The sequence below is a fragment of the Melanerpes formicivorus genome, unplaced genomic scaffold (genome assembly GCF_026170545.1).
Source record: "Melanerpes formicivorus ecotype bairdi unplaced genomic scaffold, bMelFor1.0.p_v2 SCAF_56, whole genome shotgun sequence".
Lineage (NCBI taxonomy): Eukaryota > Metazoa > Chordata > Aves > Piciformes > Picidae > Melanerpes > Melanerpes formicivorus.
In genome coordinates, this window is record NW_027142408.1 from 2,962,905 (window position 1) to 2,988,934 (window position 26,030).

Here is a 26,030-nt window from a genome sequence, read left to right on the forward strand (position 1 = left end):
TTTTTAAACAAGCTCACAGAAGCAGAATTAATATTTCCCCCCTTTATTCTGTATTTTTTCCTTTGTAAGAGGGCACTCTGCCCAGAATAAAATGCTGAGCAGAGGGGGGAGGGTTGTTTTATAATATTTCAGTGAATTACTTCAAATGAAGATGAATGTGCTGCACCTTGAGTCCTCACTTGCAGGACGGGATTGTGGGTTTTCTTGCAAGCTCCTTTCTGGGGGTTAATCTGAATGTTTATGGGACACTATTTCTTTATAAAGCCTTATAGGCATGCTGCTCATTTTGACAGGATTGTGTGAGTCATTCCTATTAAGACTTGGAGCACTCAGGTTCTGCATATCAGGTTACTGTTTATGAGTCAGCAAAAAGGAGTTGCTGATGTCCAGTTTGAAAAAGCAAGCAGATGCAAATACCTGTGGTTCCTTGAGGCATCCTGTGCCCGGGGAGACCTGGTGCTTCCTCTGTCCTTACCACTGAGGGATCTCCCATCTGGGCTCTGCAGTGGCAAGGGAGCTCTGCAGATCCTCAAATCGTCCTTTTCATACCTTGTAGGGAGTAGGGTAGGAGCAGTCAGGTAAAGCCCCAACAAATATAGATGGCCTTAAGATTCCATGTTGAGTGCTTGAGGTGTCTGTGCATCAAAGTGATACATCTTGGAGGAGTCCAATTCCTGTAAGGTAAGTAATCTCTCTTTTCATTTTCATTTCCTTCTTCTCATCATTATTCCTATGAACAGGCAAACTCATTAAGTCTCCACACATGAGAGAGTAAAGAGGGTTCTGTGCACTAGAGCAATGCCTGCAAAAGCTAGCTGTAAAAAAACCTTCAGATTTTCTTTGTTGTTATCCTTTCCTCTCAAAAATCAACTACCAAAAAGTCTCTCTGCCTCTCCCTGTGATAGTTAAGCAGATATATTAAATATTTGTGTTTACAGACATGAGTGGAAGAACTAAGTACATTGTGACACATCCAGAGCTATTGCATAACGTCTGGGGATCCAGAGAAATGCTAGGGTTATAGCTTTGAAAAGATCTTGGTCATCTTCTGGGGTTCTAAAATCTGTGGTCACCCTAAATATTCTTGGAATATAGTGCTTCTGAGTAACTGATCCAGGATCTTAATCACTGGAGATGTTTCTTCTCTTTTTGCTGTCTGCACCTTGGAAAACAATCCATAAGCAGCCTGCTTTTTATTTCATGTATATTTTCCTCTGATTCTTTTTCTCACAATGCTGCTGAAGTCTTTTGTGTTGGCATAAGGCACTGAATTCTCTGATAAATCCACTCCTGATTAGATTCTTCTGCTGTTTCTTCAGCGGTCCTTACAACACAGTCACAAGTACAGACTGAGGCATGTCACTTTTGTGGTGTGCTCAGCAGACTGCATTGCATATTTTGTATTGGCTGGCTGCTTCCTCTTATTCCAAGAGCCTGCAGAGGAGCCTGTCTTTGTGATATTAAGTGTAGAGTTACATTTTATATATCCAGTGACCCAGTATTTGGTAGCATTTTGTATCAGTCTTAAGAGAAACCGAACAAAGACTAAACGCATGAGTCATTACTTGCTGAAAGGATCTTGTATTCCCATTTTTGTTGTGTCCCTCAGAGTGAACATGGAGATTTTTTCTTTTGTAGGGATTGAAGTTGTGGTGTTTTTTCCTTTCTTTCTTTTTTCTTTGCTTTTTTTCCTCCTTTTTTATTTTCCTTTTTTTTTTTTCTTTGTTTATTTTTCCCCTCCTAGTGAATATCAGCTTCAAAGTGCAGTTGTCTCCTTTTGCTGTTCTTTCAACTGGAAAGTACAATGCAGCCCCAGCATGTACTCTCTAGTTCTGATAAAGGCACGAAAGGTATGGAGCTTTACAGACTATCACTTAAATGCTAGGGGTATTTTGTTTGTTAAACTGTCCCCCTTCCCTTCAAAAAAGCCCTTTAAGGGTTCAAAAAAATATATGCATTAGCAGACTGTGAAAACACTCCGACCCCAAACCAGCTGCTAGAGATGGATTTTGTGCTAGTATTAATTTTGTGGCCAGGCAGGTAAAATGAGTGAACTGGTCTGTGCCAGAAATCAGGGAGCTGTAAGAAAATCATTATAATCATTAATTAGTTTGTTTCTAAATACTGGAAAAATAAAGCTGCTTTGCAGTTTGGTGTATTTGCTGGTGCAAGCTGGTAAAAGTTTGTCCAGCCTCCTAGGCTTGGAAGCAAGGGATGCTGTGGATTGCATGTTGTGTAGAGACCTCAGCTTAATCAATCCACTGAAGTATGGTTTTCAAGCAGAAGTAATCATTTCTGAGGGTTTTCAAGACTGAAAATGATATTTCAGGTGCATACTGAATTTTGATCATCGAGGCATCTCCACGTAAAGGTGTTTGGTAATGTGACAAATGCAGCTGCAGTGTTCCAAAACAGACAAAGGGTCATCTCTTCTTCTCACCCTTTCAGGTTACTGTTACTGAGGCAGCAGAGGTGCTGTACCCTGCACAATGTCCTCACTAGGTCTTGACCAGAAAAGCAGTTGCATTTTTTAACTACAAGAGCATAGCTTATCTAAGCTTTACTGTCTTCTGTTTCAAAAGCAGTTTGCAAGTACTTCTATATTGTTTTCTGTTCCATCCATAATGTATTCTGGGGTTTAGGGAAAGATACTTGATTTCTCAAGGCATTTGTCTACCATGTTTGCCAGTGTGTTCATTATTGAAAAATAACAGGAATAATCTATTTCACTGAACACAATGTGGGAAAATAACCTATTTTGCATGAGCCTTGATCTACATACTGGGCCAGAGGGTTCATGGGTGTGCACTTCATTGAAGGTCTTGGAGTTAGCTGTTTAAGCATTGAGAATTGGCTCACAGTGAAGCTGTCTCATGGTGTTTTCAACACTCTACTGGTTAAAAGATTTGAAACTTTATTAAACTTATGGCATGGCTGCCCACTGCCTCAGCCAGCTTCCATCTCACTGACACATCTCTGGATGTGTTTCAAAAACTGGCAATATCTGTTGATCATGTCAGGAATTACAATTGAAATTGGCTGTTTGGACAGCCTCCTAAAAATCAGACTCCTTACCAATGCTTAGTTTTAGCTGCATAAAATAAAAGCTGCTTATCCATATAGAGATAATTTTTCCTCACAGAAAATATGTCTTGGGGCTATCTCCCTTTCCCCCACACCTTCTTTCCAGATTCATGGTTCTGGATGTTTTTAGAGGCTATCCCAGTATCGTTAATAGTGATCTTGGTAGGCGATGATCACAGATAATGGATGTCAGATTAAGCTTGGCTGTAAATGCATCAAACTCTGCCTTTGGCCCAATTCTTCTAATTTGTTGTCCTCTTTTTATTATAGCAACAGCAATGAACAAATAGAAAACTTTTAGTAGAGAACTATAACAACAACAACCAAAAATCCACTACCACCAAAAACCACCAAAACAAAGCCAAACCCAACCCCCCCCAGCAACAACAACAAAAATAAATCCAAAGGTGCATGGAATAATTAATTCCAGCTGGCAGTTCTCCTTTTGAAAGATCTCTGATCTTGAAATCTCTTGAATCTCTGCTATGACAGAGTACCTGGATTTGACCTCATGATTTACATTTTCAGTGGGCTTTGAATTTCCTGGCTCCTTATAGTTAACTGGACAACTTGCAGAATCATAGAATCAATAAGGTGGAAAAGATTCGGTGCTGATTGTCCATGTTATCTTTTATGGAAGCCACAATGTATAGAACACCAATGAGCATTTATTCTGCTGAGAAGTAACATCTAAGTCCTCTGAATCAGGGATCATCAAGTCCAACCTATTACCCAATACCTAACACCTCATGACTGACTAAACCATGGCTCCAAGTGCCACATCCAATCCTTTTTTGAACACCTCCAGGGACGGTGATTCCACCATCCCCCTGGCCTAAACTTCCCATTGGAATGGGCTGCCTGAGGAGGTGGAGGAGTCACTATCATTGGAGGTATTCAGGAGCAGACTTGATGGGGTGCTTGGTGCCATGGTTTAATTGATTAGGTGGGTTGGATTGGTTGATAGGTTGGATGCGATGATCTTGAAGGTCTGGTCTGGTCCATTCCATTCCCCTGGTGCAGCTTGAGACTGTTCTCCACTAAGAACTGTGGCAGGAAGGTCACCCCTGAAGGAATGGGTGACAGATTCTTCAAAGATGAGGAAATACACAGTGTGTAGTCACACTGCAGATGATGTCTGGTGATACTAGAATAGTTCTTCGTTTTGAGCCTCAGCCACAAGCACTTTGTTGAGACAGTAGTCAGACCATCAGAACAATCCTGGTTTCAACTGCTCACATCTTTTTGGTTACATTTTATGTACTGAATATTCCAAGGGAATGTTCAGACTTTAAGTGTTTTGCTGTATTACAATTTACCCTGAAAAAAAAATGAATCACACTCTAGCCAGGGCTTATTATTCTGAGAAGCATTTATTTCAAGCAAGTTTTCACATAGATTTCTGAAGTTCAGGCTGCTGGGAGTTATGGAAAAGTTATAAATAGGTTTTAAATCCCCAGCAGGAGCATAAGGATATGCTGAGATATAAGTAATAAGAGGAAAAATAGTTTTTTTTCTGGTGAAGATAATCTGTCTTAAAATAATAATTTTTTTTGAGAAAATCTGTGAAGTATGGACTCAGGCATTAGGCACTTTTGAGAACCTTAGATACTGAGCTGGAGTAAATTGGGTGAGAGCAGAATTACTAAATAGGTCTCCTAATGTAATGAAGGAAACCTCATTTACAGCAGCTGCAGGTTATGCTTTCTTGCTTCTTCCTCTATTACTTTTCTCCCAGCCCTTTTCTTTGAAGTTCTATGGCATGACACTTCCTTCTTTCTCCTGCCTCTCTAAGCCTTCTTATGCTGAAGACAGAAACAATCTGAAGGTGATCACTTTCTGAATGTGCAGCACCCCATCTATTGCATGAATCTTTGTCTGAAATTTTTGGGAAGCTTGAGTCATGTATCTCCTCTCCTCCTTATGTGTTATCCATCTGAATTCCAAATAGGGTTTTGTCTTTGCCACAGATCTATTTCTTTTTGATCAATGGTTACTAAAGCAACAAATTCAGAGGACTTAGATGTTACTTCTCAGCAGAATAAATGCTCATTGGTGTTCTATACATTGTGGCTTCTATAAAAGATAACATGGACAGTCAGCACTGGAATGTCTTGATAGGGCTCCAGCGTTGGAGGCTTTGCACACCAAACTGCTACTTCAATGTTCTCTCACTTGTGAGTCACAGAAGCACAGAATTACTGAGGCTGGAATAGACCTTTGAGATCACCAAGTCCATCCATTCCACCCTGAACTTTTATTCAAGGCTAGGTGTCTTCCACTCTGTAATCTGGAACACAGTAGGGTGTAAGAATGAAGATAACAATGTTAAATCATTTCTACTGTAAAAGCAATTGTTAATAGTTGTAAAGTAATTGTCCCAGTATTCCTTAGTGTACTGCTCACTGTAAGAAAGATGTGGGGGTCACTTCAGACCAAGAATTCTGGGAGTCTTCTAATTTAAATTGCCTCTCTTAATCTTGCTGTTTGCTCTGTATCTACTGCTGATAACAGTGCTTTCAAATTTTACTCCCATGCTGATGTTGAATCATTACTTGAGACAAACCTCCATAAGTCTGTGCAGAGGAGGAAATACAGCTTAGCCCAAAGCCTGCTTTTTCCTGTTGCCTACACTCAGAATGAGGTGTCATAAAAGATGACCTGAAAAGATAGGATGATCTCTCAGGAAAAACTTCTGAAGATAAATGCTTTGAGAATATGTTTTATTGGGAAGCCTGATGCAAACATTCTCTAAAGGAAGAAATCAGATTTGCAGTTGGACACAATCACAGCACCGTGCTTGAAAGCTAAATGCCTCCCATTGAAAGCTGGTATAGGAATGTATAGGTCCTGGATCCCTGCTGCTGGAGAGGCGATTTTCCCATGGTCACAAGACACTTCTGCTGACAAAGAATAGGAATGTGTGTGTGCAGGCAGGCTTAGCTAGAAACTGAAATGCACATCTCTATATGGTTCACTGCTTTTTAGTTGTGCTCTTGCCATTTGCCTTACTGGCCTTGAGGTGCCAGTCGACTCTGGAGTGAGTGAAGAACTGGAAGGCTTAACAAAGTGCATAAGCAGAAAACAGTTTTGAAATGAAATTGGTGTGGAAGTTGTATTACAAGAACAAACCTCTGTCTGGGTTTTGTGCACCAGAACACATGAAACCACGTACCAGAATGGATGTTAGGAATAAGCTCTTTACCATGAGGATGGTGGAACACTGGAACAGGTTGCCCAGGGAGGTAGTTGAAGCCCTATACCTGGGGATATTCAAGGTCAAGCTCAACAAGGCTCTGAGCAACCTGATTTAATGGAGGACATTCCTGCTCAGTGCAGGGGGCTTGGGCTTAGATGACCTTTGGAGGTCCCTTCCAACCCAAACTTTTCTCTGGTTCTGTTAAGCAAAATGTTATTAACTTTTTGAGTGTAAACTCCTTGGATTTAGAATGTATCATATTCATCCTTCCTTTGTGAGCTTCTTTGCCCAGAATATCAACTTAATAAGGTATCAGGATGTACAGCTTCCAAATAAAACAATTAATAAAAGCATTCTAGTCCACCTCACTGAAATGTACATCCCTCTGTTTGCTTGCAGCTTCCCTGTATTAAAAACAACCCCAAACAGCAGTGTCCTCAACAAGTTCCCAGTTCAGGTTATTGCAGTATTTATAGGCTTTTCTCTTGCCCCTGTGATTATACAGAATTTGCATAAAATGCCAATCATCTCCTTGTTTTGTGTTGTTTAATCAGTTTGTGTGATGAGTAGATCCATTGCCGCTGATAATCTGCAGCTGAGTTGTCAAATCCAGGTTCCTGCATCAGCAAAAAATAGTTTGGTTTGTTTTGTATTTTTAAATCTGGAATTTTAGACTAAAAAAGTAGTTAGCAGGTGATGAGAACATAAGGTCCTGCCAGTGCTAGGCTAGCCTGAGCTAGCAGGAGCAGGGAAGTCATTCTGCCCTGTACTCAGCACTGGTCTGGCCACACCTTGAGTACTGGGTCTGGTTCTGGGCCCCTCAATTCAAGAGAGATGTTAAGGTACTGGAACATGTCCAGAGAAGGGCAACAAAGCTGGTGTCTGGAGCACAGCCCTGTGAGGAGAGGCTGAGGGAGCTGGGGTTGCTTAGCCTGGAGAAGAGGAGGCTCAGGGGAGACCTTCTTGCTGTCTACAGCTACCTGAAGGGAGGTTGTAGCCAGGTGGGGGTTGGTCTCTTCTCCCAGGCAGGCAAGCAGCACCAGAACAAGAGGACACAGTCTCAAGCTGTGCCAGGGGAGGTTTAGTCTGGATGTTAGGAAGTAGTTCTTCCCAGCAAGAGAGATTGGCCATGGGGATGTGCTGCCCAGGGAGGTGGTGGAGTCCCCATCACTGGAGGTGTTTAAGAAGAGCCTGGATGAGGCCCTTGGTGCCATGGTTTAGTTGATTAGATGGTGTTGGGTGATAAGTTGGGCTTAATGATCTCAAAGGTCTTTTCCAACCTGCTCAATTCTGTATTCTCAGTAAGTGGTGTTTTGAGGTGGTTGGTTGAGAGTAACCAGATTTTTGTAGGTTGAATTCAGAGGCACTTCATAACTGCCAGTCTTTGCCAGCCTTTCCGAGCCCTCGAGTACTGTGCTGGAGCAGCCTCTGCCTGTGAGCCTCTATCTTGGATGACTGTTGACAAAGTTTTCTGAATGTCTGGCAAGATGCTGGATCTCTTGGCTTTCCATGTTAAGTTTGCTGTCTTGCAGAAATGTGTTATTCCTAATGACTGCAGAATTTTGGCTTCTTTTCCTTGTGTTGCTTCCAGTAGTGTAAACAATTTCCACTTGATGTTCCCTTAAGCCAGTGCTTTAAGGAAGAGCCACAGTGACAGTAGGTACAGGACAGGGCAGCTACAGTGTGTCACAAAGCACAGGAACTGATCCTCAGCCAGCAATTGTCTCTAAAAGTCCTTAGGAATGTTGCACTTGGAGGAACCATCCCACCACAACTGGTGCTGGTGCAGTCTTGCTGTAGAATAGAATAGAATTAACCAGGTTGGAAAAGACTTTCTAGATCAAAGTCCAACCTATCACCCAACATCATCTAATCAATTAAAGCATGGCACCAAGTGCCTCATCCAGGCTCTTCCTAAACACCTCCAGTGATGGTGACTCCACCACCTCCCTGGGCAGCACATTCCAATGGCCAGTCTCTCTTTCTATGAAGAACTTCTTCCTAACATCCAGCCTTAACCTCCCCTGGCACAGCTTTAGACTGTGACCTTTGTTACATGTAGTTAAACTCCTGTGCAACAGAGTTGGCAGGAGGCACAAGAGCAGAACAAACCAACCACAGAATGTTAGAGGTTGGAAGGCACCTCCAGAGATCCGAGCCCAACCCCCCTGCCAAAAGCAGGATCACCCAGGGGAGTCTGCAGAGGAATGCATCCAGGTGGGTTTTGAAAGTCTCCAGAGAAGGAGCAAGATAAAGCAGTGATGCAGCAAAAAGCATAGCTAAAAAGCTTCCCTCTTAGTTTAAATGACTGAGAAATAGAAGGTAAGTCAAAGTTCCTCTGTTTTCCAAACAAAATGTATGCTTTAATGTTGCATTTCTGTAGCATAGAATATCCTTTTTGATGCCAGAGGTCAAGGTTCGGCTTTCAGTTAAACTGAGCTCTACAACTACCTGAAGGGAGGTTGTAGCCAGGTAGGGGTTGGTCTCTTCTCCCAGGCAACCTGTGGCAGAAGAAGAGAACACAGTCTCAAACTGTGCCAGGGGAGGTTTAGTCTGGATGTTAGGAAGTAGTTCTTCCCAGCAAGAGAGATTGGCCATGGGACTGTGCTGCCCAGGGAGGTGGTGGAGTCCCCATCACTGGAGGTGTTTAAGAAGAGCCTGGATGAGGCACCTGGTGCCATGGTTTAGTTGTCAGGAGGTGTTCAGTATTAGGCACTAGGTTGGACATGATGATCTCTGTGGTCTTTTCCAACCTTATTGATTCTATGATTCTAATACTGTTTCTTTTCATCTTCTTGCTACACTGGATTGTTTTATTTTTTTATTTTGTGGTACATATGCCAACTATTAAGAAAAATGTTAGAAAGGAAATGCACCCAGATCACTGATGGCAGTGTTCAGCCTTTCCACTGCTGATCAGTAGCTGCACCTGAATTCTCCATGCAGAGATAGCCTCCAATGCATTACTGAGCTAAAAGATCTCTGCTGCAGTAGGGCCTTTCTGTCCACCTTTCAGAAAATTAGCTTTTCATAAGCCACTTTTGTGATGTACTCATGATGCTAATTCTCTCCAGATTTTCAGCTGTATTTTCAGTGTTTATATCTGTGGCTAAAGTTTTCTTATAATTACCCATTTCCTTTCCCCCTCTGCCTTCCCTCCCCCTCCTCCCCAGATTTCTTTATGATCAATGTATATTTATAATCAAAATTCTAGCTAAGTACCATTTGTTCTTCTCACCTTGCTACAGGACTTGCAGGTGGAGGGACATGGCCAGAGGGTGGAAAGGTAGAAGTTCTTTAGGTTCTGGAGCTATTCATAACATAATCTAATCCATTGTTTTGGGAAATATCAAGCTCACAATGAGAATAAATGATCTTGGTGCCACAGTAAGGCCAAAGAAGGAGTTGAATTTGATTTATTTAATCCCCACCTCAGCAAAGTTCAGGTTATAGCCTTCATTGATCTAATTTCTAGAAACAAAATATCCTGTGGAGGAAGGACATCAAACTCTCTCATTATTGCTTATGTTCTCTTAAGACTGACTTACTGAGCCATTTTTGGAAGAGATTGAAGTTAGCAAAGGTGCTGAGGACCTCTACAACAAGTACAGTTCCTTCTCTGTGTTTCTCAGCTCCTTGTCAGTACAGCCTAGTTGGGCTTGGCTGGCTGCCGCCTTCCTTCTCATACCTTTTCTAGAAGTGTTGATGTTGATGCAGGAAATGGCCAATGTTAGGTCCAAATTCTTCTGACAGGTAGCCCTGAGCTTAGAATGTCATCATTTTTTTTATCTCAACTTAGGAGAATCCTGCTGAAAAATGGCTGTTAGGGTAGTGCAGGTTATGCTGGTGATGGAACTGTAAAGAATTAATTAATGAGCATGTTTCTATGCACATGGAGTTACAAAATGAGCATTCCTTTCTCCTGGGGAATATAAGAAGCTGGCATTTTGTTTTCTTTCTGAAGTGGGAGCAATTAAGTCTACCTTCACTGCAGTAGAATGTGGAATACAGGCAAGGGCTTGTTTGTGTTACAAGACCAGGTTTATTTTGGTTTCATGTTGCAGTGCCATTGATTCCCATACAGCTATATTGGAAGAAGCAAAATGATACATTCCAATGCCTTCTCCACAGCTATTGTTTGTAGTAGCTCTGCAAGGACTATTCAGCATTGATTTGCTTGCTGCTGTTTTGCTCCTCGTGTTCTGTACTGTTGTCATCTTGAGCAGGTGCTGCTTTTCCATGTGTAAGCTGCCAGGCAGCTTGGGTTGCCCTTTTCACTTTCAAGGGTTCCCATCCCCACGCTTTCTAGAGCAGCTATTCATCTTCTGCAGGGATTTTTGTTTTTAAAGACCTGGGAATGAATTTTCCTCTTTGAAAAGCTGTGTGTTGAGCCTCTTTTGTGGAAGATTTGGTCTGGTGCAGACATCTGTAAGAGAACATTCAGAGCTCACCTCAGCACTGCAGAAAAGCAAAGTAGCTCTGGCAGAAATACCTAATTCAGGGCTCTGAGCTGAGTATCTGGGCTGGCTCTGCTGTCTGCTGATGTTTCAAGACACCAGGTTGTTGTTACACATGTCATGTTGGTACTACATGATAGTATTGTAGGAAGTCTTTTCACAGAGTCACAGAATGCTTCAGCTTGCAAGGCCCCCTCAAAGGTCATCTTATCCAGCCCCTCTGCAGTGAGCAGGGACATCTTTAGCTAGATCAGGTTGCTTAGGGCCCCATTAAGTTTGACCTTGAATGTCTCCATGGATGGGGCTTCCCCCACTTCTGGGCAACCTGTTCTGCTATTTCAATGCTCTCATTGTAGAAAACTTCCTCCTTATGTCTAACTTAAATCTACCCTGCTGGAGTTTAGAATCATCACTCTTTGTCTTATCACTACCAGCCCTTCTGAACAGCCCCTCTTCAGCTTTCTTGTAGGCCCCCTTCAGATACTGAAATGCTGCTATGAGGTCTCCCTGGAGGCTTGATTTTCCAAGGCTGAACAACCTCAGCTTGTCTTAGGAGACTGAGTGCTGCAGTCCTCTGGTCATCTTTGTGGCCATCCCCTGGACCCATTCCAGCAGGTCTATGTCCTTCCTGTGTTGAGGACTCCAGAGCTGGACACAGTGCTCCAGCTGAGGTCTTGCCAGAGCAGAATGGAAGAATCACCTTTCTGTCTGGCAGCCAGGCTTCATTTGATGCAGCCCAGGATACAACTTACCTTCTGGGCTGCCAAGTGCACATTTTGCATAGTGTCTCTGAAAACCGAGGCAGAAAAGACATGGTTGACATTCCTACCTCCTGTCCAAGTCCTGGGAGGGTCTTCTAGACAGCTGTAACAGTTTGATCCTGCACATTTAGTTGCACACAAGGATTGCGGATAGCAAGCCTGGTACTTAAACTACAGTGAAGCTCTTTCTTCCAGCATGAAAAGCAGTGTAAAATCATCTTTCCCCATGTATGATCTAGCTTTTTACAGACATGCAAATTAGCTTGGGCTCTGCTTCCATGTTGGCTAGAGCTAGGTGCTGCTTTAAAAATACATACACTTAATCACATCTTAGCAGCAGGTTAGGAACAACAGCTGAGTTGGAAACGGGAAGCTTTATGTACCATGGTAATTCCCCAGACTTGCTGAATGCATCTGTCTCATTAGTGGTCCAGCTGATGTTCCCTAGCATGAACATGTCTAGCCTGCCAGCTTTGTCTTTGAGAAGCTGCTGCACACATCATTCATTGGTAAGCCACCACTGATTTGATTAATTGGATTTAATTGTGGGCCTTTACCTCACATTGCTGAAGAAACCGGGCATTTTCACAGCAGTTATTTCCTGCTTCCTCCTTTGTGGAGGCATCAAAAGAGCTCAGTGTGACCTGTTTCGTCTCTTCCAGACTGAAATATTAATGACAGCAGTATTTTGAAACCAAAGTTCATTGCATGTTATCAGATATATATCTATATCTCAATAATAGAGAGAGAAAAAAGGTACCCTGACTTGCAGTCACCAGTGAAGCTGGTGTTAGAAGTTGAGCCATCCAAACCACTTTGCAGAGGTGGTGTTAGACAAAACAATGCTCATGTGACTGTTCACGTTGCTGATACTTTCTTGCTGTTTGATCATTATTGAAGGAGTGCTTATTTTTATTTCATGGTGACAATTATGCCCTAGTACTAATGGAGCATTTCTTTGATAAGGGAATTCTCCTTTTCATGAGACTTAAAGGTTCCCTTTGAAACACCACAACCCTTTCAACTGCTGAGAAATGCACCTGCTGATCCTTCCCGGTGGGAAGAAACTGAAACACCTTAAAAAGATTAGACTCAAAATTAGATGCAGTTTTGCAGCTAATAGATAAACTGTATCGTGAGAGATGCTCTGTGATGTCTGAGGGGAAAGAAGTGGTGTAAGAATGCCTTCTCTAGGGAATGGAGGGAAAGCCTGAGGAGGAAAAGCTGAGGGTTTTCTTTAGCCTGGAGTAGAGGAGACTCAGGAGGAGGGAACCTTATCATGCTCTACAGCTGCCTGAAGGGAAGTTGTAGTAAGTGGGTGTCAGGCTATTCTCCCAGGCACCTTGTGACAAGAGCAGAGGGCATGGCCTGAAGCTGTGCCAGGGGAGGTTTAGGTTGGATGCTGGGAAGGGGAATTAGGCACTGGAGTGGACTGCCCAGGGAAGTGGTGGAGGTGTTTAAGGCAAGACTGGATGTGCCACTTAGTGACCTGCTCTGGTTGATGTGGTGGTGTTAGGCCATAGACTGGACTTGATGATCTCAGAGCTCTATTCCAGCCTCAATAATTGTGTGATTCTGTGAGGTGGAGAACAATCTGTCAGTATTTTTCCCATGTCATACCAATTTCTCATGGTTCTAATTTGTTAGAGCTTTATATTAAGCATAATTTATTTGCAAGCTAGTTTGCATAGATAGAAGAAGCCTTGCTTGTGAAATTGTGGAAAAACATGTTTATGGCTGTTTAATGCAAATGAGGCTCTCTGCACACCCGAGTTCTATTATTTCCACGTTCTCACCATACCTTGAAAGTTGAGTTCTCATAACTGTTGTTAGTAATAAGTAGGTTTTTTTCCCTGACTTTTGATGTTGGTTGTGGGGTGGGTTTGTTTGGTTTTTTTTTGGTGATCTGTTTTGTTTTGGTTTGTTTTTGTTTTGTTTTAAATAGTGTGTACAAAAGTATTTTCAGTTCTGCAGCTACTTCAGCACACCAAGCTGGAGTAGGTGCTACAGCTGTTGCAGCAGAATGATTTAACGTGATGTCAAAATCTGACTGGTCAGACACTAAAAACTGTTGGTATTACATAATTTGGAGACCTAGAGGAACACAGGGAAGATGCTGGAGCTGAGTAACACAAGCCATGAAACACTGCAGCTGCACAATTTTAAAAATAGTTTAAATCAAATGCCTTGCCCAGCATGTACGTTTGTAGGCAATAGTACTGCAGCAAGGCACTAATCAGCTAAGTACCATAATCCTCCTTATAGGGCAAATTCTTACTTGACCTCCAGCTATATACAGCACATGGTAACAGCATTAAACTGTAACACTCCTCTCCTGCTCTCAGTAGCTCCCCATTGGGTCAGCTCTCTGACTCGAATTGCTGTCGGGCCATATACTACACTCCTTTATTTCTTTACTCCCTAGGTGCCTTATATTTTGTAGCTGTGGTTTTGGGGAAAGGGAAAGGATAGTGAACTGTACCTAGAAAATGATGTCTGATAGTGAAGAGGCTGCTGGTATGATTTCCCTGAACCTAGAGGATTAAATGAAAGACCTAGCCAGACCAGGAATTGATGCATTCTCATGAACCCGAGGCTTCCAGCTTCCCAGATGTGCAGTGGCTGATCAGAAGGTAAAGCAGGGAAGAAAGGTGCTGAATGTGTTGTGTGAGAGCAATTTGCAATGCTCAGCATTTTTGGTTCTTTTTGAGGATCATTCTGAAGTTGGTTTTTTTTCTTTTACTTTTAGCATAAAAACCTCAGTGGAATTACCAAAGAACTTTTTATTGTGCTTCAGATATATGAGAATGGGATAACAAAGTCTTGTCAGTTGCTGTAAAGGAGTATTTTAATTTGTACTGTTTTTTTTTTCCCTACAACAAAAATATTTATTGAAAAGTTGGCTGTATTGTCATGAAAATAGCAGCATGGGAAGGATTTGGGATTTTCCAGGTGTTTTATAGTATTTGAAGTCCTTTTCAGTCGCAGGTCAGGATTGTACTGATTCATTTTTACATTTCAATGTTTCTGTGGCACCCCGGGTTTTAAACTTGTTTGAACCCTTCTGCATGACAGCTGTTCACGGACTCCACCCTTCTGGTTTCTATGGTGTCAGTGCTGAGACCAGGAGCTAGAATTCCCCCCAATTATTCTCCAAAGGGATTGAATCCGGTTAGCGCTGGTTCTACAGCAGGCTTCTTTTAACAACAGATTTTAGCCAAGGAGCAGGTGGGGTTGTTCTTGTGCATACAGAAAGTGGAAATAATCAGCAAAATAGTCATTTGGAAAACGTTCAGAAGTAGAGCTGGAGAAATCTCAGGATGTGTAACCTGTGTGTAAAGTGTAAGCGTTTGCTCGTGTGGCTGAATGAACAGGGGGAGGAAAATGGAGTTCTTTTATGTTTCTCTTTTTTCTACTAAACAGAATATTTAGTTGTATGATAGACAGGTTACTGAAAACTCACTCAAAATAAAGAGGACAGAACCATTCCTGCTGGTGGTGCCATTTTCTTATCTGTGATGTTCTTCATGTAATAAAACCCCACGAAATGAACTTACTGCCTAAATATTTGTAGTTTAGCAAGGGATGCTTAAAATGACTGATTTTATTCTGCAGCTCCTCTTTCTTTCTTCCTTCCTTCCTTTCTCTCTCTCTCTCTCTCTCTCTCTCTCTCTCTCTCTTTTCTTCCATGCCATAATTTTTTTCCTCACACAAACTGAAATTGGGCCTGGATTGTTGCAATGCTGAATCTTTGCAGAGCTGCTTGTCTAGAAAACCTGATTTTGAAGTAGCTGTGCTGTTCCCTCTGTCAGTGCAACCACGTCAAGTTCAAAGCAAAGTTATCAGTGGTGGATTTCATCATGTTAATGTTTTGTTACTACAGAATTCCTTTCATTCTGCTGGTATCAGCCTTCTGTCAGGGAATTTATATTTTCAGATGAAATCTACTAGAGATCAACATCTGCAGTGTCGCTGCCGTGCTTCAGTAAATTTTGCAATCATCAATGCAAACGTGATTCCTTATTGTTGTATTGTTTGGAGAGAATGATCTGGACTGGATTTTAATGGTTCCAAAGGTGGTAGCTAGGAATTAAAGTTTGCAAGGGGTGGCTGAAAGGAGAAATAAAACTCTCTCAGGTGAGTTTTACTTAGTGGATGGCTTGGATAAGCTCAGTGTTAGATGCACTTCAACATATCCTGTTTAGAACTGTATTGGTAAAGAAAGGCAATAAACCTTTTCCTCAGAGCAGGCTGAGTAAGTGAATTAGCTTGCAAATCATACTTTGGTGGCTTAGGTGCTGGCTTTTTTTATTGGGGGGGAGGGGGTGAGAAACCAAGAAGGGAACAGACAAATCAAAAGATTAATCTGGTGTAGAACCAGACAGTTCAGAAGAACTGCAAAAAGAGATCTTTCTACAGACTGAAACTGCTTAGGAATCAAAAAAAGCTGCTGGCTGGCTTTTTTTTTTTCATTCTCCCCCCCCCATAAGCTGGAGGCATAGCTGCTTTGGAGAGTGTGCAAAATGATTTCCCAGGCACAATGTGACTCAGCAAAAGCAAAGGTTATAAGCAGAGAATGAGAAAGGGAGTTAAATCAATACCAGCTCGGCTCTTAGAAACACTTCCAAAAATAGGTAAACATTTTGCAGCTTCCTCAGTATGGCAAAGGAAGTCTGTGGAAAGGCTTTCATAAGAGTACCTGACTGAGACAGCAGGACCCTCTCTGAGCAGGCAGCCAGATCTTCCTTTCTGGGTTTGTTGCACCCACTGGAGTTTCAGCTGCAAGATCCAGATCACGTTCAGCTCACCTTGCAGCCTAGGAACTTGTTTGTGAGGTGTCAGGATGGTGTTTTATCTGCTCTCTGTCACTGATGCTTCACTGTTGAATACAGCATATAGAAGTATCAAACTCTTGAACAGTACAGGTATTTAGTCTTATATGATCCCTCAGGAGCCAACAAATGCTATTTTCCTGAGAGGAGCCGTATAGTAAAGGAGAGACGAAGCTGCAGTCGGTGCACTTGATGAGGTCTGTAACGAGAAGCCCTGTTTCTTTCATGGACTCTGTGGCAGACCTCCCTTGGGAAATGAGAAGTTTTACATGCTCTGAATTATTCTTTCACATGCTGAGAAGCTCACATTTTGAAAATAGCTAAGCAAGGCTGAAATTTGTGGAGGAGAAATGTTTTCAGTTTAAAATTTCCAGTCAGTTTTATTCCCTGCTAATCTATAGGAAACAGATTAAAAAAATAGAGGTGTTGTCTAGTAAATTATTCTTAGGTCTTACAAGCAGCTGACAAATACTTTTCAAGTAGCTGATGGCTTAGGCCAACTGAGCATTTACTGGTTTTTAAGTGACCCAAAGATTCTTATTTACAAACATTTCCAAGTAAATAAAGACTGATTCAGGACCCTGAAGGATCGAATGTATCTTTGGAATGATGTTTTCTTCAGTTCAAATATTTCTTCTGTTGGTCTGAGAGCAAGATAAATAGCCAGGAAGATCTGAGATCTAGTTCTGACTGATAGAAATACTTTACATTTTACAATGTTTTTTGAATATCTGTGCCTTCTGAAATGTGATGGAAATTTAGCTGCTTTAAATGTTGTTTTCTTCAGTACACTTAGCTGACTGTTAATGTTTTTAAATCTAGTGATTTCTGTTTAAGGGAGACTGCAAATAAATGGTTTAGTTGATTAGATGGTGGTGGATGATAGGTTGGATTTGATGATCTCAAAAGTCTTTTCCAACCTGGTCTGGTCTATTCTATTCTATTCTATTCTATTCTATTCTATTCTATTCTATTCTATTCTATTCTATTCTATTCTACTCCATTCTGTTCTACTCTACTCTACTCCATTCTGTTCTACTCTACTCTACTCCATTCTGTTCTACTCTACTCTACTCCATTCCATTCCATTTTAATTCTAGTCTATTCTAATTCTGTTCCATTCTAAACAGCAAAGACTTTCAAGCTATTTAGTTCCAGTACTGACATTGAAGCCCTCGAAGCAAAGTTGCTGCCTTATATTCTCCTATACTATGTTTTAAGTATTTCCTTCCTGTTTTACTGTGGGAGAGTTGAATAATTTAACTCTGAGCAGGAGGTCAAGTTACAAACTAATTGCTTTTTCATAATACTAGTGATAATTGTCATGCACTGCAAATAAAGTTTTCATCAGTGTAAGTTTTAAGAGCTGTGTCAAAAGAGCACGTTTATTTATAGATGAAAATAGAAGATAATGATAATTAGTGGCAAATCAATTTCAGTTTCTGTAGCTGAGCAGAGAGTACTGATAGGATTTGTTTGAAGAGATTTGTGTAAATTCTGGAGATTTGTAACTAAAGCACAGATTTTATTTCATTATTGTTCCAGAGCAGCAGCAATCACAATGGCCTGAAGGATTTTTCAGTGCTGTGCTAACCTTTTCAGCAAAGGTGGTAATCCTTCTGCCAAGAAATATAGAGTGCTTAGTTGAGCTGACACCTAGAAGGGTGCCTGTCACAGCTGTTAACACACATTTAAGGCTCTCTTAACTTCCATCATTCCAGGAAAGTCCTGGAAAAGCAGGAGTAGTCATTGTCAGTGGTGTATCTAGCTGGAGGTACGCAGGGAGAGGTTTCTAGTAAGGTATCTTTAAGGTAGTTAAGGTTGAGAAATGGATTAGGCAAAGGCTCACGAAGGTGAGTGAGAATTAGGTTGTGATCTAAAAATAACAACAGATCTTTAACAGTAGTGACTGGCAGTAAGTTTTCATGAGTACTGTTCCTCCTACCTTGATTTAATGACACTGCCTTAAAATGTATAGCATACCTTGTACAGCTGTGTTTGTGGCGGGTATTTGTGACGTTTGAAAAGGCAAGTAATGGTAAAGGGGAGCTAATTTTGTTGTGAAGAGATTGATGGGTTTGAATACTAAGTGGAATAGTGGGCACATCCTGCCCTCTCCTGCTAGCAAGGTTTTTGGGTGACCAGGAGTACAGGTACAGTTAATTCATTTCTGGGGGATAGGATTACAACTTCTGGCATTTGATCCTGTTAGTGCAGTGAGATCCCTTCAGCAGGGATGAAATTAATTAGAAAGGGAGTTTGATAGTGCCAATCAAGATAGGGCAGGAATTAAATTAGCCACTTTTATCTGTCTTCTTGCTCTGGAGAAAAAGGTTGCTTTCACAGGAAGGTCTTTATTCATGTACATGGCCATGCAGGGCACCTGTGTAAAGCTTTTTCCTTCGTGAATGGTTGGGGTAGAATGAGGGCCCAGCTGATATTTACATCACTGTCAGCCATAGATGGTGTTCATACATTTGTATCTTAGCAGCAAGATGGAGGAAAGGCAATGACTGCTGGTGGTAAATGTATCAGACAAGGACAGAAAATGTTTGTGCAAGAGGTATGAAAACATAGTGCTAAAATAGCACACTCTCATGAATAGAGTTCATGCTAGAAAAAAGGGTGAATTTTTGAGTACATCTTCTGCCAGTTCCTCAGGTGATGTGTTTTCCTGGTAGAAGGACATTTGCCTCAATGAGAAGTCCACAAGAAGTGGTTTTACTCACATAGAAATTCCATCTCTCAGCCTCTCTCCTCAAGACTTTGTAGCAGCAAAGTTTCTAGAAAGATCTGTCCACTGTTACATGCATATGAGGACTCTGATGCATGGAACCTTATATGTACCTTATGAACCTTATATGTATATGCTGAGAACACTAAACCAAATACATTAAGTTCCAGGGCAAAAGGATATACATGCATACTCAGAATTGGCCCTGGCTTAGCACCACACAGCTAAGCCCCAAACCAGGGCCTTTTGAGGCAGCTTTGGGATGTGGCACATTTGTTATCAGCTGAAATATTTAAATGAAAAGTATTTAACTTCCTTAAAGTAAGTTTTGACATCTAATCTCTGCTGTGCCAATGAAAGCTGCTATGTCCTTGCAGACTGTCTGGGTTCTGGTAGTTCTGTTGTCTGAATTCTGCCTTCCTGTTGGCCATTCAGGTTTCAGATTTATGAAACTCTGCTCATGTCACATTAGAACAATTCAACCTGAGACCCCATTAGCAGAATCCACAGAGTTTTTCTTAAGCTTACAGAGGTTATGATTTGTGCTGGTACTAACATGACACTTTAATAAGACAGATAGGACATCTGAGCTTCACCATAGGGCATTGGAAGGATGCTTCTATTACTTGTCATCCTTCACAGGAAGAGTTGCACTCTTGCAAGATTGAATTAGTTTCCACACTTGCAAATACCAAGTGCTTCACCAATTAGAAGGCAAGACTGGACCCCTAGCACAGTTTAATGACCCTATCTGGCACCTAAGACAGGATGCCAATTTGCCAGTCTTTCCCCCTTGCACACTTTGCTCACTTGTGATTTCCCTTTGCTGAGCAGAAGCCACATTTCCTTTCTGGGTCTGAGAAGAGCATTTTCTTTCCTATTAGCAAGGCAGAGCCTTTTCTGCTTGCCTGTTTTTCCTTCTCTTCACTTAAGTTGAAGGCTTTCCTTAGCCCTTCTAGGATAACTGTGGCAATGACAGACCTGTGTCTTTGCTCTCCTTTCTCCCATCCTTCCTTATACTAGGCAGGATCTCCTGGCTGCTGCCTGCAAGCCTGTCCTGCAGACTTAGTGTCTGTTTGTGAGGGGAGAAAACATTTTCAAAGGGATCTTAATTTTAAAGAAAGAACTGAATATAAGAGAAAAGGGCTGATGACACAGAAATAGGTTCACATACATATTTTCATCACTTAGAGCTTGATGTGAATCCATCTTATCCCAGGGAAGGTCCACCTCTTAGTCTCTTTTGCCCACATATGTGATCTTTTCTCTGGTTTACTGCAGAAAACTCCTTCAGATCCATCTGGGGTGGAAAATCAAGTACAAATCTGGACAGGTTTGGAAGTAACATTTTAAATGTTTGTTACTCTGTTAGGATAGATATAGGAAGATCTGAAGCTCCAGTTTGTTTTTTCCCCTATGAATCACTACTCACTGATCCTTTCTAATCAAGTGGCAAACAGCGTTGTATAAAAGCCCACAACATGCAACATTCATAACCCATTGCAGGCACATCCTCTATTAAAATATCACGTGGAATAAAAGCACATGCTTCAGACAATCGTTTGCCAGCGGCAGGAAAGACTTAGCTGCTGACAAATGTTTTTTTCACCTTCTTCTGAAGCCTCAGAGATTGTCTATGGCTGGATATCATCTGTGACAAAGAGTCAATGCTTAATGATGGTACAGGAACTCCATCCTGGCATCTGGCTGATGTGTCTTGCTCAGATGCTTGGACTATTGCTGTTGCTGTCCCTGTAAGGATGAGGAGGAGTGTTTTTGTCAAGTCAGCCAGGCAGGGCCTCAAAGCTTTTACCCTTCTTATGCAACACAATAAATGTTTTACTTTCTGAGTTCACCTGACTTAGACACTTGCTGCCACTGAATCTTTACCTGTCCTACTTTCTGCCCTTAAGCACACGTTACGGTTTTGTGGGAACTGAAATTTAGCGTTTTGAGCAATAATGGCTGCTGAAAGCTCAAACCACATGATCTATCTAGTCTTAATTTCTATGGTGATTACGAAACTATGAAGTAGAAGGTCAAGTTATAATGTTGTGAAATGATTACAGATGATTATCAAACGCTGCCATGTGTGAAGCAGTTACAAAGCAGTGTATTTGCATTCTATATTTTATGATGTTGTATTAACATTTTTTTCTTCAAAGCTGTTTTTATTTAAGCTGTGCACCCTAAGGAGATTGTTTTAACTTAGTGCAGAAAACAAGAGAGCTCATTCACAAAGAAATGCAGTGAAGGGATGATTTTATTGTTTGCTTTTGTTTGTTTCCCATCAGCTAATCATTTAATTGGCATTAACTGCATATTTATGCTAGGAGAAGTATTGACAGCATTCTCTTTCTTCTTTCTTGTCATGATTGTTAAGGAAAAGAAGCCCATCAATATCAAGGGAGCAGAACAGAAGGTACGACCAAAGGGACGAGCGAGACGAATACTCACAGTATGCTCCATCAGACAGTGCGATGCCCAGGTCACCCTCAGATTATTCAGACAGGCGGTCACAGCGCGGGCCCCAGTTGTATGAAGAACCTGAACTGGGTGACTATAGAGATTCCAACAGGAGGAGTCGCAGGCGTTCCAAGGAGTATCCGGTAGAAGAGGAAGATGCACAAAGTAGGGAAGAATATGAAAGGCAGCGGAGGGAAGAGGAATACCAGGCACGGTACCGAAGTGATCCTAACTTGGCTCGTTACCCAGTCAAGCCACAGCCATACGAGGAACAAATGCGGATCCACGCTGAGGTGTCCCGAGCACGGCACGAACGGAGACACAGCGATGTCTCCTTGGCTAATACTGAGCTGGAAGATTCCCGAATGTCCATGATGAGGATGGAACGGCCATCGAGACAAAGGTCAGTGTCCGAGCGCAGGGCTGCTATGGAGAACCAACGGTCATACTCTATGGAAAGAACTCGAGAGGCTCAGGGACCGAGTCCCAATCGCCAGAGGACCACAAATCATAGCCCTCCTACACCTAGGAGGAGTCCAATTCCTCTGGAAAGACCAGACATGAGGCGCTCTGATTCACTAAGGAAGCAACACCATTTGGATCCTAATTCTGCTGTGCGGAAAACGAAACGTGAAAAGATGGAGACCATGTTACGGAACGATTCGCTCAGCTCAGACCAGTCTGAGTCTGTCAGACCTCCGCCACCAAAGCCCCATAAAACGAAAAAGGGAGGTAAAATGCGCCAGGTTTCGTTAAGTAGCTCAGAAGAGGAACTGGCATCCACTCCAGAGTACACGAGTTGTGATGACGTGGAGATCGAAAGCGAAAGCGTCAGTGAAAAAGGTAAGGTTTGGGAGTTTTTTGGCTGTTTCACTGTAAAGCTGTGGTTTAGTTTCCATTCCACTGTGTGTTTATTCTACCCATTAGAAGTGACTGCAACCCACGTATCTACCGCCCTTCACGGGTGACTCAAGTTTGTTCTGACAGGAGCTGGGTTGGGTTTCTTTTGGCTTTTTTCCTTCTGATTGTGTGATTCATTTGCCTAAACCTAAATGCAATGATTTACATGGGAGCGAACATCACGGATGTGAGGAGCACTTGGCTATGTTAAAAGCAGAAACCACGTCTGTTGAAAAGACCTGTTAGTTAAAGCTGCAAAGGACCTAAAGCTGAGCTGCCGTACAAGGCCATGGTTTCGTGTCCATTAATAGCAGATTTGCATACTCCTGGATCCCAAAGACTTGCATATTTGATCTGGATCAAGTGTGGGTGCATGGCTGCTTTTCTGTTGAATTAACTAAAGCACATGATACAGAGCTTACGCCTTTCATGCTGGCTGCTGCAGGTTAAGAGCATCTGATATGAAATAACCCTTGTGTGCCTAGAGGTAACCCACTCATGTTGTTAAACAAATTTATAAGTGACTGTTGTGGTTTATACCAATGGAGGCTGCTTGCTGCTGCGGGCCTGTGGTGCTTTTTGGTTGGAGTGTTTTCCCAGGATTTATGATGCTGCACTTATTCCATTGTCAGAAAGGAAAACTGGGACTACTTAAATTAATTCCCAACCTATCCTCGGTAATGTATGACTTAAATATGAAAGCTCAGTTTAAACCAAATCAAATTAGTAAATTAGTTTGCTTACCTTTCATGCATGTTGCTGGTCTACGGTACAGTAGCTCTAAACTGTTATCAGTTATGCTAGTGGACCTTGATTAACTGTCATGGATGGTCATCTGCTGGATTTGGAGTAAAATAATTTGCTATTAGAATTGCTATGAAATTGGTTCTGAAGCAATTAATTAAATTTAGTGAAATAACTCTGGATTTTCATATGCCAATAGCAGCAACCATGACCTGATAAATAAAGAGCAAGGTAGTGTAGGGTGAAAGGAAACCATAGACGGTTATATGCACTTGCATGAAACAGCTGTGATAAAACCTTGACCCCTTTAGTTCCAGATGAGTAGAAAAAGTTCTCTCAACTCCAGGGTGCTCAAAACACTGTTATTAGTGGCAACCTTGTGGAAAAAAAGGCACAATCAATATATGGGAACTAATAACTAAATGTATGTTTAATGAAAATCAGCATAGAAAATGCAGTTTAATACGCAAACAGTACACTCTTTGTATCCGTAGCACACAACATGTAGTTAAAACACACTATACAAACAATATTAGGCTGTCAGTCTGACAGATTATGGCTTCCACTTGATTTTGTGTTTTAGCATCATGATTGGGAGCAGAGTTTAACAATGATGTCACTTCTGTGCTGATTTCTGAGGTAGTGAACGAAGCTGAATTGAGCATGTGCTTTATAAAGGAATGAGAAAAGGCTGCAGCATTTTACAGGGGAAAAAAAAGAGAGAAGAAAGCTCTGTAGTAGGTTTTATTGATCTTGTTTGAATTACTGTAAGCAGTGTGGATAGTGTGGAGGTGTGCTGTCATGGGCTGGTGGTGGCCTGTGACTGGAAGCAGTGTGGAGAGCAGCCTTGGTGTTTCAGAGAGGAAGAGAGCACTCCTGCCTGTGGAATATCCACGTCTGTTCACAGAGCCTGCATGCACAAACAACTGCTTGGTTGTGAGGAACAGCCTGAGCCCGAGCTGCAGAAGCAGCTGTTCACTGAATTACATCTGGTATTTTACAAGGCCCTTGAACCTGAAACTAGTCTGAAATTTGTGAATCATCTCAAAATGTAGGAAAATTTGTAGCTATATGCCCTTGGGAGGGATGAAAGTTTGCCTTTTTAAGCTTGTCTCCCAAATGAGAAGGAATCATACAGATGTATAGTTGGACCTATATATGCATACAAAATGAAGATAGCTATTGTATTTTGCAAATCCAACAGAGACCTGGACTAGCTGCTGGATTAACAGCTCTGGGAAGAGCATCCATTATTACTGAATGCCTGTGACTTTAAGTGTTTGAGCCTGATCTCATTTCAAGTAGCTCTTTGTTTTAAGGTAATTTTCCTCTTACTTTCAGGGAGAGGATAAAGCAAAATGGTTGTTCTGCATGTTTCTGGTAGAGGCTGGAGAATCCGTTGCCCTCTTTTTGCAGGGGACGAGGGAAGCTGTGGGCAGAGAAAGCTGATGAACACCCAGGCAGCACTCAGACACTCATTAGACAGCCATGTGAAACAACGGCATGGTGAGGAAGCCTTGCAGACAGAGATTGAACTGCAGGAGAGAAAAGCTAGGTTCTTAAGATGATGCTTAGTTTTTGTAATGCAACTGTATTTGGAGCAGGAAATTTAGGTTATAAACCAGGCTGAGGACTGGCATATTGGAATGGGAATCAGGTGCCTTCAGGAGGATGAGCAGACAAGGGGAGGAAAGAAGCTTAGGAACTGCAAAACAAAATATCATTGTGGGGCTGGAAATTAGTGGATTGAGATGGAAATGAGGCAGAAGAAGAGTGGAGAGCAAATCTTGTAGATCAAGTAGGCTAACCTTGTGTTTTATAGGTTGGGAAGAACTGATAATGTGAAGGAAACAGATCTGATAAAGATAACTGGGAAGGTGAGAACTGGAGATTCCTGAGCTGTAGGTTAGAGAATTCTGAGATCTGTCTGAGAAGCAGAAGCAGCAATTTTGGAGAGACGGTGAGTGGCTGGGAAAGGGGCATTGATATAGCAGTATGGGAGAGCTGAGTGGGGCTTGGGAGCTTTGGTAAGGAGGGATTGAGCCTCCCTGAGCACAGAGTGTGGGCCTGGCAGCATCAACCTGAAATGCTCAGATGCTCAGAACTATGGCAAGGAGCCAGGGCTGTGACGGTTAAGTTCATTCTTTAAGAGGTCAGGAAACAATGCATGACAACAGTGTTAAGTGGACAGAACTGAGATTATGAATGTGTTTGCTTGAAACTCAGGCTGTGCCAGAAACAGACCTTTTTTGCAGCCTGAATTTTGTGCTGGTTTTTGTATGTGTTAAAATTACCCTTAGTGACACAACTGAATACTAATTCAGCAGGTAGCCTCTTCCTTTTCCCATGCATAGGATAAAAAAGACTTATTGTGTGAGTCACAAGTTGCCAAAGCCTCAAAAAATTTTTTTCCCAAGTTATCTTGGAAAAGTTTTCTCTTCCCATGAATAGCAGGCTTCCAAAACTGCCAGAGAGGCTGCACGCATTTGCAACACTTGTTGCCTGTCCTGAAGAGCGGGGTAGAAAGCAACCCAAGGCTCTTATCTTTGTGGCAGGATTCCCTGTTTCTTTTAGGAACTGTGCTCTGCATAGTGGGAAAAATAAAGGAGGAAGGTGACCATATGATTTGGGCCAAAGGATCAGGTATATTTCTATTTTTCCTAATATTGCTTAGGATTGCTTAGAACAGAATTGCTTAAAATGTTGGAGAAACCTGAAATGCCAGTGCCTTTGTGAAATTGCAGGTTTTAAGTGGCAACAAAATGAATCCTCAGTCTGTAAACAGATCATAATGACTTACATTTAAATTAGTCTAGCTGATTCAGTTCCCCAGTTCTTTCCAACATCATCTTA

The 26,030-nt window shown here is 41.9% G+C and overlaps 1 protein-coding gene across 49 annotated transcripts in view; it reads left to right on the top strand.

Annotated features, from left to right (window-relative positions):
• Positions 1-26,030, top strand: part of RIMS2 (regulating synaptic membrane exocytosis 2) — a 378,604-nt gene that overhangs the window by 136,689 nt on the left and 215,885 nt on the right. For 48 of the 49 annotated variants that reach the window (XM_068161226.1, XM_068161227.1, XM_068161209.1 and 45 more), the window contains one exon: positions 21,451-22,376. In XM_068161226.1, coding sequence (XP_068017327.1) covers positions 21,451-22,376 — 926 coding nt within the window. Of the gene's footprint in view, positions 1-13,921; positions 14,135-21,450; positions 22,377-26,030 lie in introns of those variants that run through there. The other variant, XM_068161247.1, reaches the window with a different exon arrangement.